Source organism: Tachypleus tridentatus, chromosome 8, assembly GCF_004210375.1.
Source record: "Tachypleus tridentatus isolate NWPU-2018 chromosome 8, ASM421037v1, whole genome shotgun sequence".
Taxonomy (NCBI): domain Eukaryota; kingdom Metazoa; phylum Arthropoda; class Merostomata; order Xiphosura; family Limulidae; genus Tachypleus; species Tachypleus tridentatus.
Window position 1 is genome coordinate 147,478,299 of NC_134832.1, and position 15,641 is coordinate 147,493,939.

The window sequence follows — 15,641 nt, forward strand, 5'->3', positions numbered from 1 at the left end:
GATTCACTGAACCCACGTTTTTTTTTCTGACATCATGGATGACTAACTAATAAACAAATACGTATGGCACGTTTTAAGTGAAATATGCAAGATTACTGACGAAATAAATACGTTAGAATTGTACTATTCAAAAATAAATACGAAATTTAGTGTACTTTATGATTCCATAATTAACACTGGATTAAATTTGAGAAGATTCCATTTCTCACGAGTAATCAAAGGCAAATCGAAAGACCGAGACCATAATTTTTGCAGTAGTGGATGGCACGTGACCGTTATTTTTAATTCTGTGTGTTGGAGGTAATTTCGTTTCCTCTTAGCAACAAGAGAAAAGGGCAAACTGAAAGGTCGAAACCGTTTTTTTTTTTGTAGTATTGAAAGGCGCGTTATTATCGAAATCCTATATAGATATGGGTTCATTGTGTTGAACAAAAAGACAACTCAAACTGACATGCATATAATGAAAAATTAAAACTGAACGCAATTACAAAATTCATACGTCACGAGCTACTTGCACATTTCACGTGTCCTGTTGTGAGAGTGAAAGCCTGTTCTCGTGAATTTTGCATTCATTTACTGTCCACCATGTAAAAACGGTAACCTCTCTTCACATTCAGATATTAATTGTTATTTTTCAGTTTTAGTGATTACTTCAACGTAGGTTAATATTTGTGAATACTTGTTGGAGTTCGTTTCGATATACACGGAACTGTTAGATACAAACAGTTGTTTCTGTTTACGTTTAGTGCGATTGTTGAATTGTTTATTTCGCGCAAGAGTTGAAGTTAGTTTTCTTTGGAAGCAACAGTTTACCGCGGGTTCTTTTACGTAACTGTTTGCGAATTATACGTTGCGTAGCTCAATAGTTATGAATTGGCGATTGTTATATTATTGCTTCATGGTACTAGAACCTTGTGACTTGTTATCATTATTTTAATTCAGTGTTATTGCATCATGATATTTCGTCGTGTGTGGAATGTTCAAGACCTACAGTCGGAGTATAAGTAAGTGTTGAAAATTTAGTTCATGAGAAAAGGATATGTAAACAGTATTCAGAAACCACTGCACAATACTAGAACCAGAATTTGTGGTTATACCAGTTTATCTAAAATAGTCTATATGATGACTTGGAATGAGACTGAAACAGTAAGATATAAAGTAACATGTAATAAGAAAGATGAGATAAACCTTTTATAGGCACTTGACTAAACACAGTTAGCCTGACATGCACGTCACACACTCCTCTTTAAAACATTTGAATACTTAATTAAAGTTCTAACGAGGTCCAGCACAGCTCAGTAGTCAACGTGCTGGACTGTGGATCTCAGATTCCATGGCTTGTGTTTTCTTACTGACAGAAAAAAAAAATCGAAACTCGTAATTTAAGATCATATGTGTATTATAAAACTTTTTTTTTATTAGTTGCGGAAAGCTCTTGCACACCACAACTCTATGTCATTTCTAAATCAAAGAAACCAGACTGCCTTATACGATCCACATTAGCACTTATTGCACTTTCAACTGCAATCGTAGCTTCAACTTTTACACATACGTAACACCTGTAGGACCCTATCTTAAAGAGTCCTTCAATTTCAGGAACACACTTGACCAATTAACCCTAAAGTCCTAATGGATGATTTTGATGTAGTGTCACTTTTCACTGTAGTTCCCGCTAAAGAACCAAACTTGTAGCATTGCACTTGACCTCTGCCTTAGTGACCCCAGTCTTTAATTCATATCCACAACAGTTTTTGGCACCATCCAAAAAATTACAACAACTGAAACCATCTTGATGTTCAACCACAACGCTTTCCTAAAATACAAGGTTTAAACATGAGCAACCCTGTTTCACCTGTTCCAAACTAAATTTGTTATTAAATAAAACTTCTGAAGAATCACACGATACCAACGTTATATATATATATATATATATAACGTATAATAATTGTACAGACTTCTACGTCGGAAAAAAAAGAATAGGATTGTTTGTTTTGAATTTCGCGCAAAGCTACACGAGGGATATTTGTGCTAGCCGTCCCTACTTTAGTAGTGTAAGACTAGAGGGAAGGAAACTGGTCATCACCACCCACCGCCAACTCTTGGACTACCCTTTTACCAACGAATAGGGGGATTGACCGTCACATTATAACGCCACCACAGTTGAAAGGGCGAGCATGTTTGATTCGAATCAACGACCCGTAACAACAGAGGTCATGAATCTGATAATTACATAGATGGTAGTGTGCCTTGCGGCCTAGGGTCCGACATGGCCAGGTGGTTTAAGGCGTTCGACTCGTAATCTGAGGGTCGCGGGTTCGACTCCCTGTCGCATCAAACGTGCACACCATTCCAACCGTGGGGGCGTTATAATGTTACGGTCAATCCCACTATTCGTTGGTAAAAGAGTAGCCCAAGAATTAGAAATGGGTGATTATGACTAGCTGCCTTCCCTCTAGGCTTACACTGCTAAATTAGGGACGACTAGCGCAGATAGCCCTCGTGTAGCTTTGCGCGAAATTCCAAACAAACAAGCCTTGCGGCCAATAGAACAACCAACAAGACACGCTGCGTGTTCTTGACAGGAGTTATAGTTTAGCGATTTCCGAGCTGCAGAAGGTGGGAAATCGCTAAACTAGAGCACATCCACTAGACCCTTACCTCAAATAGCAAATTTCAAGGTAATTAATTAAAAACTATATGGTTCCCGAGTGGCACAGCGTTATGTACGCGAACTCCCACAATTAGAAATCGCGTTTCGATATCAATGGTTGGCAAAGTACAGATAGTTCATTGTTTAATTGTGTTTACTTAATTACGCATAAACGAACGAACAAGAAATAAACAAGACATAACATCTCCAAAGTTGAAAGAACTTTTTCTATACTCACGCGAGATTCTCGAACATTCAACAATATTCGAAAACATGTTAGTATTTTCGTAAACCACATATTGTTGATTCATGCTCTCTAGAGTTTTCTATAAATTTAGAGAACAGGTGGGATTTGCGCAATACGTATCCAACAATATACGTCTCGTGCATCAACATTCTTTACTGAAACAAATGTAGGCATTAAAATAAATGCAGAACAGTTAATCCGTTACAGTTGGTAAAAAGTAAACCAAGATTTGGCAGCATATTATGTTGACAAAAAGCTTTTTCTTTAGTCTATTAGTTTTAAAGTAAGGACAACTAGCGTAAATGGCTCTCGAATAGTTTTATGCGAAATTCAACAACAAACGAAATGTTGATTCATTGTCTTATGTTCGTTTACTTTTTATCATTTTATTGTCAAAGAAGAATTATTAAATGTAAACATCTATCCACCAGACTAATTAAAAATTCATACTGTTTGAAGAATCCAATAGACACAAAGAAAAGATCAGTAAATATTACCTGGCTAAAAACATTGTAACGAAAACCTTTATACCAATTCAAGTTATTCTTTAAAGTAGTTGTTCTTAATAAGCGTGCCACATCAGACCATTGAAAACGTGATTCGTGGTCCGCAGTACAATAAGATATTTCATAAAATAGTGTTTGTAATCATTGTAATACTGAACAATAACAGATGGCGACGCTAGACACAAGTAGACCAAGTATTTGTTTGTAATCATTGTAATACTGAACAATAACAGATGGCGACGCTAGACACAAGTAGACCAAGTATTTGTTTGTAATCATTATAATACTGAACAATAACAGGTGACGACGACGCTAGACACAAGTAGACCAAGTATTTGGTTGTAATCATTGTAATACTGAACAATAACAGGTGACGACGCTAGACACAAGTACACCAAGTATTTGTTTGTAATCATTGTAATACTGAACAATAACAGATGGCGACGGTAGACACAAGTGGACCAAGTATTTGTTTGTAATCATTGTAATACTGAACAATAACAGGTGACGACGCTAGACACAAGTAGACCAAGTATTTGGTTGTAATCATTGTAATACTGAACAATAACAGGTGACGACGCTAGACACAAGTAGACCAAGTATTTGGTTGTAATCATTGTAATACTGAACAATAACAGGTGACGACGCTAGACACAAGTACATCAAGTATTTGTTTGTAATCATTGTGATACTGAACAATAACAGGTGACGACGCTAGACACAAGTACACCAAGTATTTGTTTGTAATCATTGTAATACTGAACAATAACAGGTGACGACGCTAGACACAAGTACACCAAGTATTTGTTTGTAATAATTGTAATACTGAACAATAACAGGTGACGACGCTAGACACAAGTACACCAAGTATTTGGCTAGGTCATCTTATTCTCATCAGGATTTCGTCTGCTATTACAAATAAAAATGTTTTCAATGAAAGTAATCCGAAAACACACATCACTCAGTAATGGATAAACCTTTCGAAACTCCAGCAGCAACAACACTGAGAGGTTTCTAAGTGGCCCGGCATGGCCAAGCGCGTTAAGGCGTGCGACTCGTAATCCGAGGGTCGCGGGTTCGCATCCCCTTCGCGCCAAACATGCTCGCCATTTCAGCCGTGGGGGCGTTATGATGTGACGATCATTCCCACTATTCGTTGGTAAAAGAGTAGCCCAAGATTTGGCGGTGGGTGGTGATGACTAGCTGCCTTCCATCTAGTCTTACACTGCAAAATTAGGGACGGCTAGCACAGATAGCCCTCGAGTAGCTTTGTGCGAAATTCAAAACCAAACAAAAACAAAAGGTTTCTAAGTGCTTACACTCAGTATATGTTTGTTTGTTTTTTATTTCGCGCAAAACTACACTAGAGCTATCTGTGCTAACTGTCTCTAATTTAGCAGTGCAACGCTAAAGGGAAGGCAGCTGGTTACTCTATTAGCAACTAATAGTGGGATTGATCGTACATTATAACTCCCCCACGGCTTAAGGGGCGCGTATGTTTGGTGTGACGGGGATTCAAACCGGTGACACTCAGGTTACGAGTCAAGAGCCCTAAGCAACTGGCCATGCCGAGACCGAAGTTTACGATCCGGGAAAAATACTGACATGATCGTAATGGTTGCGAGTAAAATGTACTTTATAATTAGTATGTTAGTATGCGTTTTGTTTGTGTATTTTGGCTTGTGGAAATATTATGAGGAACTTTTCTTGGGGGGATAAGCAGTGGAGTCCAAAGATATTATGACGTCACATAAGAGACGTTTAATATTGCAGTTTGTACTGTCTTGACGTCAGTCAAACATGCGCACCCTATGGATCACGAGAAGAACTGTGCATTCTGTAAAATACAACACAGCATGAAATATAAACTTCAAAAGGAAGAAGTAAAAACATGTTACTCTTAGTTTCAGTTTTATTCACTCTTTATATAGCCACTGTACTTGTAGTAACAAAATGACATTTTAAACAAGATAAAGTATAATTTTGAATCTCAATCACCGAATGTGTGCTGAGTACACATTTGAACAAATTACTTTGTACGATTTATCTTTTACCCGATTTTTTTTTTAATTTTGCGCAAAACTACACGAGGGCTATCTGCGCTAGCCGTTCTAATTTAGTAGTGTAAGACTAGAGGGAAGGCAGCTAGTCATCACCACCCACCGCCAATTCTTGGGCTACTCTTTTACCAACGAATAATGGGATTGACTGTCACATTATAACGCCCCACGGCTGATAGGGCGAGCATGTTTGGTGCGACGGGAATTCGAACTCACGATCCTCGGATTACGAGTCGAACGCCTTAACTCACCTGCCCATGCCGGGCCTACCTGGAATATACAACGTTTGACTCTTTATAATTTCTCAGCATGTGGTATTATAATAATAATAAAACAACAATTAATTGAAAGCATATTAAGTATCAGGTTTTAGCTTATTTCGTGATAAATCACAACTGAAATGTTAGGATATTTTGTATTCGTTAGAGAGGGTTGTGTGATAAAGTTAAGGTTTATAACACTGGCAGATTTATCCAGATATTAATTTGTAAGCACAAAATATAAACTCATTTTACAGTTCGTAGATAAATGTGTTATATTATACTTAATTATTCCCTTATTTGTTGAGATGCGATCACATGCGCCGGTTGCAAAAGTTATATTTATAGGCCTACCTCTAATGTCTTGAATATTAAAATAAATAACATTAGATCGGCCAGTCACTATCCTGTCATCAACGAGCGTGTGCGCATGCGCCTGCCATTGCTTTATGTTGAACTTCGGACTGGAAATGTAAAATGGCTGGGAGTGACAGTTGTCTAAGTCACGACTCTAAAGAGCGAAGGAAACACAGTGCTATGCCATTAACTGTTAAATATATCGTAATCCATAGTGAAATCTTTTGTTTTATAACATATTAAAGCACAGTGGGTTACAGCGCCGTAAACATGAAAGCGACACCGATCTGGCGTGGATGTCTACATCTAATTTTAAAGTATATATATGCGAGTCATGTTTGGAAAGCATTTCACCTAAAAACGTCGTCATGATAGTTTGACAACTTTTAATTTGAAATGCTGACAATATTAAGTGTTCATACTAGTTGAAATAACCATCCACGTCCTTTTAACGTCACCCGCTGGCCAGTAAGGTTACACTTTGTAAGAGACGACGCCTAAATATACACTATTTAAAGATACAAGTTCTGTTTACACTAAAATTTGATATTATTACTGCGTGTCTTGGTAAAAGTTTATTAAATGTAATATTTCACTTAATGGATGAGAGAGGAAAGTTGGATGGACAAGTCTAGTCTGATTAGTGACGTTATGCCTTGTCAGGGTAACAATTCAAACATAGGCCTCATAGTCTCATTCTCAGAATAACGTAAGAGGTCAAAGTTTTTCAGGTGGCCACTTTTAGTCCAAAATCCTTGAGCTGTCAGTGGCATTATGATAAATAATCAGTATGAATTATAAGTGGCCCAAAATATTTTTTGTAACTGGAATAGAAAAAAAATCAGAACAAAAACAACACGATAATTTAAGTAGTAGATATATATAAAAGAGTGCTTATAACAGAGTGAACCTAGTTTTATTACAGTGTATACATTTACGTACGTCTTTCTATTTTGTTACATCCAATTATAATGTATGTGCGCAATATAAAATAAAATGTTTTGCATAATTAAGTAAGCTGACTTTGTTGTATCGGCATTCAAAGGTGAACACCACTATGGAGAATGATATTTGGTCTTAGGGCCTGGCATGGCCTAGCGCGTAAGGCGTGCGACTCGTAATCCGAGGGTCGCGGGTTCGCGCCCGCATCGCGCCAAACATGCTCGCCCTCCCAGCCGTGGGGGCGTTATAATGTGACGGTGAATCCCACTATTCGTTGGTAAAAGAGTAGCCCAAAAGTTGGCGGTGGGTGGTGATGACTAGCTGCCTTCCCTCTAGTCTTACACTGCTAAATTAGGGACGGCTAGCACAGATAGCCCTCGAGTAGCTTTGTGCGAAATTCCAAAAACAACAACAATATTTGGTCTTAATGGCAGTGTGAACTTGAGTTACACTAGGGCTATCAGCGCTAGCCGTCCCAAATTTAGAAGTACAAGATGGAGGGAAGGCAGCTTGTCATCAGCACACACAACCAACTCTTTATGATCATCAAAGCCATTGTTCTAATGAGTAGAATGTTAGCATTTCATCTAAAAGAGTTTATTCTGATTAAATAATAATATTAGTGAAGCAATACATTTATAGTGTCATGAATAATTATTTATTTGTTTCTTTGCAATAACAGACTGGTTAACGTGAGTTAAGCTGCAATAAAAATTGGATTGTTGTCGCATGGTTTCTTTCACTTCACGTTTTTAATTATAAAACTTTGCACAGACCATCTGGAGATAAGAAATTCAAATCCACAAAGATCTAGTATAATGAGTGAAGTGTGGAAGGAGATCATGACTCGGTAAAATGAGGAAAAGGGAATCTTTAAAAGTGTAGCATTGTTAAATTTATTGTATTTAGATCTAGTACAGTATATGTAATACATCAGTGATAAATAGGTGTGATAATCTAGTACAGTATATGTAATACATCAGTGACAAATAGGTGTGATAATCTAGTACAGTATGTGTAATACATCAGTGACAAATGGGTGTGATAATCTAGTACAGTATGTGTAATACATCAGTGACAAATAGGTGTGATAATCTAGTACTGATATATATGTAATATATCAGTGACAAATAGGTGTGATAATCTAGTACAGTATATGCAATACATCAGTGACAAATAGGTGTGCTAATCTAGTACAGTATATGTAATACATCAGTGACAAATAGGTGTGATAATCTAGTACAGTATATGTAATACATCAGTGACAAATAGGTGTGATAATCTAGTACAGTATATGTAATACATCAGTGACAAATAGGTGTGATAACTAGTACAGTATATGTAATACATCAGTGACAAATAGGTGTGATAATTTAGTACAGTATATGTAATACATCAATGACAAATAGGTGTGATAATTTAGTACAGTATATGTAATACATCAGTGACAAATAGGTGTGATAATCTAGTACAGTATATGTAATACATCAGTGACAAATAGGTGTGATAATTTAGTACAGTATATGTAATACATCAGTGACAAATAGGTGTGATAATTTAGTACAGTATATGTAATACATCAGTGACAAATAGGTGTGATAATCTAGTACAGTATATGTAATAAATCAGTGACAAATAGGTGTGATAATCTAGTACAGAATATGTAATACATTATTGACAAATAGGTGTGATAATTTGTGTTACTTCTTTCGGACGTCATATTAAATATTTAAAGCATTTGTATCAGTTTTTGCCACGAATTCTCAAATAAATCCGAATGAATTTTATTATATTTCTATCACAAATTTTTATAATTATTTCCATCTATTTCAATTAAGAACATTGAATATTGGAAGCGCAGATACATAAATAATATTATTTTCCGTTCTTAAACCCCTCCGAAAAGGAAATGACGCATCACCTCTTGACCACTGGCAATAATACTTGAGATATTATGAAGGTCAGATATATATTTTGTGAACACTAATTTCTAACTTAAAATAAGGTTTAGATAATCTTTGCATGACAGATTTATTAAAATGAAATAACAAAATTATCCAAACGCGTGGTTTAGATAGAAACCGGCCATAAGTTGTAGGTGAAATCGCCTTGCCATTGTCAATTTGACATATAGGCTATTAAAGTTCATCACGTAGCAATGGCGAATGCTCACGCATGCCAAAAATCACATGACTTACAGTTTAGTGTTATCTATATCTATGGTCTTGAAAATACAGAAAACAAAAATAATTTCGAAATTACCTTCAAATAAAAGGGTTACTAAAACATTTGAAAAAAACAACTAATTTAGGCTGCTTTTGGAACAACATATTCCAACAGTTTAGGGATAGATGGTAAACTTTTTCTTCCCCGAGTAGAAGTGTGAAGTGACCATAGTACTTTTCTGTTTGTTCTGAAATAGGATGGAACAAATCATTTATTATATCACTAATTTTTATCCCTATAAAGTGTATAAAAACAAGCTCAGTTATTGTAGTAATATATTTAAAGGACAATAAGAAGTGGGTAAGCAACAGTTTATAAGCATAATAAACCAGTTTAGTTTGTACGGAACATACTATATATTTTGACAGAATTTGGTCACCCATTCAAGCCGTTTCCAAACTTCATTGGTCTGTCCTCTTCAGAAACCCCACCTTCTGTTGAAACCTACATATTGTTATTTGCTAACTTATTATTAGATTAGTGCAGTGTACTTCTATATTTAGGTACGCTTAAAGGACACAGTAATGTCATTTTTTTTTCAAATCAACTTACAATTTAATTATCCCACAATTTGTAAATAATAAATGTTTGTTCAAGTGCATTCTGGTAAGTTTTTCTTTTTTAAATCATCTTGTGGATGTTACGTATACTTACGCCATCTTTGTAAAGTGAATGTACACAAAAATCGTGAACTTACCCTAATCCTCTTACACAAACTTGATATGCCATTGTTCAATGGAGCATATACTTCCTTGGCTATGTTTCTGGGTCACGCCCTCCTGGAGAGAGGACATACTCATTTCGAGGGGTGGTAAAAGTAGACGTACAAGCTATTCGAGTTGTTTGTTAAGAGTGGGTTGGCCATCTTCCTTTAACCTTGAATATTCTCGAAGGTGACCTAACAATTGTAGGATATACTGCACAAGGCTCATGGTCTAACTTAACATTGTTTCGTAACCAGTATTCTTGAGCTTGTCATCGTCTGTTGTAGATGCGAATCCTACTTGTTCCAACAGCCAGTTACAATCAGTAAGGAAACTTGTCAGGTAAAGACACCATCACGATTTTGTTATTGAATACAAGTGAATTCATTTGCTTGTTCTTGTTTGTGCTGATTTACTTCTTTAAATATAATTTCAGAATTATTCATTGTATTTCAGACATTTATAAATATCTTTGGGAAATCAGTGTATCTGATTGCTACAAATTTTGAAGTGGTTATTACATAAGTACGGACACAAGTGTAGTTGTGAATGTTTCTCTATAGGAATTCCTCAGGATGATATTAAATATCGTCTGTTGTTTTTTTATGATGTAGGAAAAAAACCATAATGCCTGAACCTCATGCTGTTAGCATATCCCATGTTGTGGACAACACCATCAAGTCAGAAGAAGACAGAAGATCTTATAGAGGACTAGAATTAACTAATGGAATGAAAATTTTATTAATCAGTGATCCCACAACTGAAAAATCTGCAGCTGCTTTAGATGTCCACATTGGTAAACTTTTTATGAAATGTTCTATTTTACTCTTCTTATGTTAAAAAATAAATATCGTAAATTCTCACTACTAAGCAGATGGGTACAGTTAATCATATGTCATATATAAGGATTTATACTGTTTTCCGATAAACTTTACAGTTTTCTTAGAGAACAAGTCTTCACAAGACTTATCGAGTCTTAATTTAGTGTGTTTATTGTAATTGTACCGTTTTTTCTACTTGCTTGTTATAATACAAATAAAAAATTAGAAATTTAAAAACCTGCAGATAGGGATTGTAAAGAAAATAAGAAAATAAAATACTTTTACGATCCAAATTTGCAAATCTTTAAATTTTCAATTTTTATTTACATTGTTTGTTGGCTTTTTATGCTTAACTATGGGTAAAGGATCACTTGATAGGGTAGCTAACTTTATACATTGTAATGATAATAAATATAGTAGCCAGCTGATACGGTTCCTGATGAGTTGCTGTAGCTATTGACTATTTGATCGCATTAGTTTAAGATGTATTGTTAAGCTGAACTGGAGATTTAATAATTCGATCGTGGTTCGTGATCATTTTAGTGTTGGAACAGTTTTTGAATTAGGTAATTCAATATTCATTGTAATTAATTGTAATTATTTTAAAAAAATGTTTAGCTTTCAACGTTTGTATATGCTATATTAATCGGGATAAATTGAGCACTGATAGTTCCTGTGTAAGTAAATTCTCTCTATATAATACATAACAATGGGCAAATGTATGCCCAGAATAAGACACAATCTCCATTAAGCAGAAAAAATAACATTGGAAAAACAATCTTTGTATATAAAACATATACGTCTAAAACATCGCGTTGAACAGATTTTGTGTCCTTTAAAGTTATCCTTCTACAAATGTATTTAATAAAATTGAATAATATGTATATTATTGTTATTATTCTTTCAATTCATACGTAATATAGGGGTTGAGTCCCTAAAAACACCAATTGTATAGTGTACAAATCATTGAGTATTTAAATGTTACATTAATCTAGTGTTCATCTATTATTGGCAGGTAATTTCTGTTTTACCCTGAATTTAAGCTTTTTAAAGGAACACATATTTGTAAACAAAATTAACTTCTCTCTCTCTAAGTATTTGGGTATATAAATTTGTATACCCAAGAGGGTCAGGTATACTGGACCTCTTCCTTTTTCCTTTACATTGTTTGAGTGGACTTATTAATATATTTAAAGTCAATACAGAGGGCCAGCGTGATAAGCATAACTCTAACTCAGGCCATTATCAGGACAATGTCCATGTATATTGTTCTTTCTTTTTTCTTTAAATAAGTCTAGAACGTAGGTGACCTGTTTTATTTTAGCACTAGTTTTTTATTATCATTAATATTATATATATATACTTTTATAATTTTTTATTTTTTTAACTTGATTTTAGCTTAATGATCTAATGTATAAATTTAACGGGGAGAGGTCTCTCTTCATCATATATGCAATATCTGTCTAGTTCACATAACAACTCATTTTTTCGCCAATTTTTATCAAAGTATTTTATTGTACTATGTAGAAGTCTATCTGTATTGTTTGTGTATTTGAGAATTTGTGCATGAACTTTGAGGAAGTGGTTTTAGGTACTTTATATGCTGTTGTAATTAATGTATTCTGTAATGTTTGGAGTTTGGTTTGCAATTGTTTTTCGCTTACGTTAATCCATGCAGGAGCTGCATAGTTTATTACTGGTCTAATATATCTTTTGTATATTTTAATGATGTTTTCAGGTGTTATTCCATAATTTGTACCAGTTAGACTCCTAGCATAGTTTATTCTTCGCCAAATTTTAGTTTTTATGTTATTTACATGTTTTATCCAGGTAAGTTTTTATAATCATATGTTAGCTCTAAAAATTTTGCAGATGTAGTAGTCTGGAAAAGCTGGGGTTGTACTTTTTAATGTTTCGTTGATTTAGAAAATATCACTAATTGTGTCTTCGCTGTGTTTGTTTTAATTCTATGTTTTTGGCAGTATTCACCTAATCTGTTTAGTTGAGGTTGTATGTTAGTGGCTGCTATTTCTGGTGTAGGGGCACTTCCAAATTGCTACATCATCAGCGAACTGTGACGTATATCCATAATTTGGGTCTTTAAGTGGCATATTATTTACATACATGATGAAGAGAATAGGACTAACCACCCCTCCTTGAGGGACGCCAGCTTCTGAAGTGAAGAACTCCGAGAAAGTTCCCTCTACGTTTATTCTACATTTTCTATTTTCCTAAAAGTTAAATAACCAGCGAATAATTCCACGCGGTAGTCCCATTTCGTACATTCGGAACCGAACACCATTGTGCCATACAGTGTCGAATGCTTTCTCGATATCGAGGAAGCAAGCGACAGTGCATTGTGTTTTATTAAAGCTATTTATTATCGTTTCAGTTAATCTTATTAAATGATCTGTTGTTTGTCTATATTTTCTAAATCCGTTTTGTTCTTCTGGTAATTTTGAGTTAATGTGGAGAGTCTATTACTTATTATTCTTTCAAGAATTTTGCCTACACAGCTGGTCAGGCTGATTGGTGGATAACTATTTGGCTTATGAGCTGGTTTTCCTTTGTGGAACATTAATATATTAGCTTGCTTCCAAGAAACTGGAATGTATCTAGAGTATAGAGATAAATTAAATATAGCTAATAGGATGGTCAAATAATTTTGGAGTGCTATTTCTGAGAAGAATTGTTTGTATTCCATCATTTCCTGGTGCCTTGTTTTTTGAATTTTTGATTGCTTGTTTGAGTTCAGTTAGTGTGATTTTTTTGGTGAGTAGTTGGGTATTGTAGTCATATGTATTATCAGTGTTACTGTTAATAATGTTGATTAGAAAATGTGGTTTGTATAGTTCTATATTATTTGTTACACGATTGTTTACTTTGTTGTAGTAATAGTTGTTCATGTCCGAGTCATTGTGTGTTTTAAATGTGTTTTGTAATTGATGTTTGAAGACTTCTGCTTTTTCTTTGTTGGTTTGTACTAAGGTGTTGTTATGTTCCAGTGTAGGGTATTTTCTTTTCGTGGGTTCATTTGTGAATCTTTTTAGATGTAGCCAAAACTTTCTAGGGTCGGTTTGTTCATTTAGTTGGGAGCAAAAGTTGTTCCATTTTTCTTGTTTATGCTGTTTAATTTCTGTCTAATTTTATTTCTAATGTTGTTAATTTGTGTTTTTATTTCTTGTTCTCTTGTTGCCATGAATAGTCTTCTTAAATGTCTTCGTTCTTTTATCATTGTTAATGTTGTTTGGTTGGTCTCCATGCGTTGTTTGTCACGAAATTTGTTGATGTTGATGAAGTGTTGTTTTAGTTTGGCTTGTTTTGAATTTCCCGCAAAGCTACACGAAACCCATCTGCGCTAGCCGTCCCTAATTTAGCAGTGTAAGGCAGCTAGTCATCACCACCCACCGCCAATTCTTGGGCTACTCTTTTACCAACGAATAGTAGGATTGACCGAAAATTATAATACCTCCACGGCTGAAAGGACGAGCATTTCTGATGTGACGGGGATTTGAACCCGCGATTCTCAAATTACTAGTCGAGTGCCTTAACTACCTGGCCATGCCATGCTTCAAGGGATATAGATAACATATTTTATTATAGAACTTTGAAGTTTTTCAGCTTATGTAAAATATAAAAGAAACAAATCGACTTATCAATACCATTACGACCTAAGAATACCTTATTTAGCATCAAACAATGTTTCGATATAATATATCAGTCTTTTTGCGTTGTAGGCTGGCAAGAAAACAATAATACGAAAAAGAATTACAAACAGGCTGTTTTGAGCGGACTTTCTTTTTCCTGTAAGTCTAACAACATGCATGTTTTTTGTACATTTTATTTGTGTACAGCCTTAGTAGTTATTAGTAAATGTTTTAAAACGTTGTTTGAACAGAACATTCACTGTGTCAAGATATCTTTTGCTCTAACGTTCTATTAGGATTTTGTGCAGTTCCTTGCGATCCACATTAAGAACCATTATTGTAGTTCGTGATCAATTCAATGTTGGAACAGTTTTTGAATTTGATAATTCAGAAAGTATTACGATTAAATGTAATTATTAAAAAAAACGAAAATGTTTAGAATTCTACTTTTGCATATGCTGTATTGGCTTGCAAGAAAAATGCACAGGAACTGCAATTTCGAAAACGTCCGAGTTTTAGATTTTGTAAGTTTTGAAAGGGCTCGTCGAAACCTAAAACAATATCAGCGTCTTTTAATTCGTTTTTTGAGAAAACGAAAACAGAAAACAAATGTTAGAGAAAATTTCAGTTGGAAATTATAGGCAAATAGCGTATAATTATAAAAAGTGTCTAGTTATCTCTGAACAGTATGCCCACTACCAGTATTTGTTTGTTTTTGAATTTCGCGAGGGCTGTCTGCGTTAGCCGTCCCTAATTTAACAGTGTAAGACTAGAGGGAATGCAGATAGTCATCACCACCCACCGCCAACTATTGGGCTACTATCTTTTACCAACGAATAGTGGGATTGACCGTACCATTATAACGCCCCCACGGCTGAAAGGGCGAGCATGTTTGGTGCGACCGGGATTCGAACCCGCTACTCTCGGATTACGGGTCGAACGCCTTAACACGCTTGGCCATGCCAGGCCTCACTACCAGTAAATACGTATTTATCCATGTATCGTATCAAGGATATAACTTGAAAAGTAACATTCGTAAAAAACGTAAATTTTCTTTTAATTACCAATAATTGTGGGTAATATTGAACTTGATAAGGGGGGTCTACACATTCCTGTAATTTAACGAATAAAATTTAAAGACTAAACAAGGGTTTAATTTTTATAAATATATACTTTTAGTTAGAGGTGGGGTGGTTGGTGCATCAATGACTGCCGGACGAG

At 35.0% G+C, this 15,641-nt stretch overlaps 1 protein-coding gene across 1 annotated transcript in view; it reads left to right on the plus strand.

Moving 5' to 3' along the window:
* Positions 1-521: 521 nt before the first annotated feature.
* Positions 522-15,641, plus strand: part of LOC143223713 (insulin-degrading enzyme-like) — a 73,513-nt gene continuing 58,393 nt past the window's right edge. The window contains exons 1-2 of the mRNA XM_076452033.1: positions 522-1,004; positions 10,567-10,748. Coding sequence (XP_076308148.1) covers positions 955-1,004; positions 10,567-10,748 — 232 coding nt within the window. The 5' untranslated portion in view covers positions 522-954. The remainder of the gene's footprint in view (positions 1,005-10,566; positions 10,749-15,641) is intronic.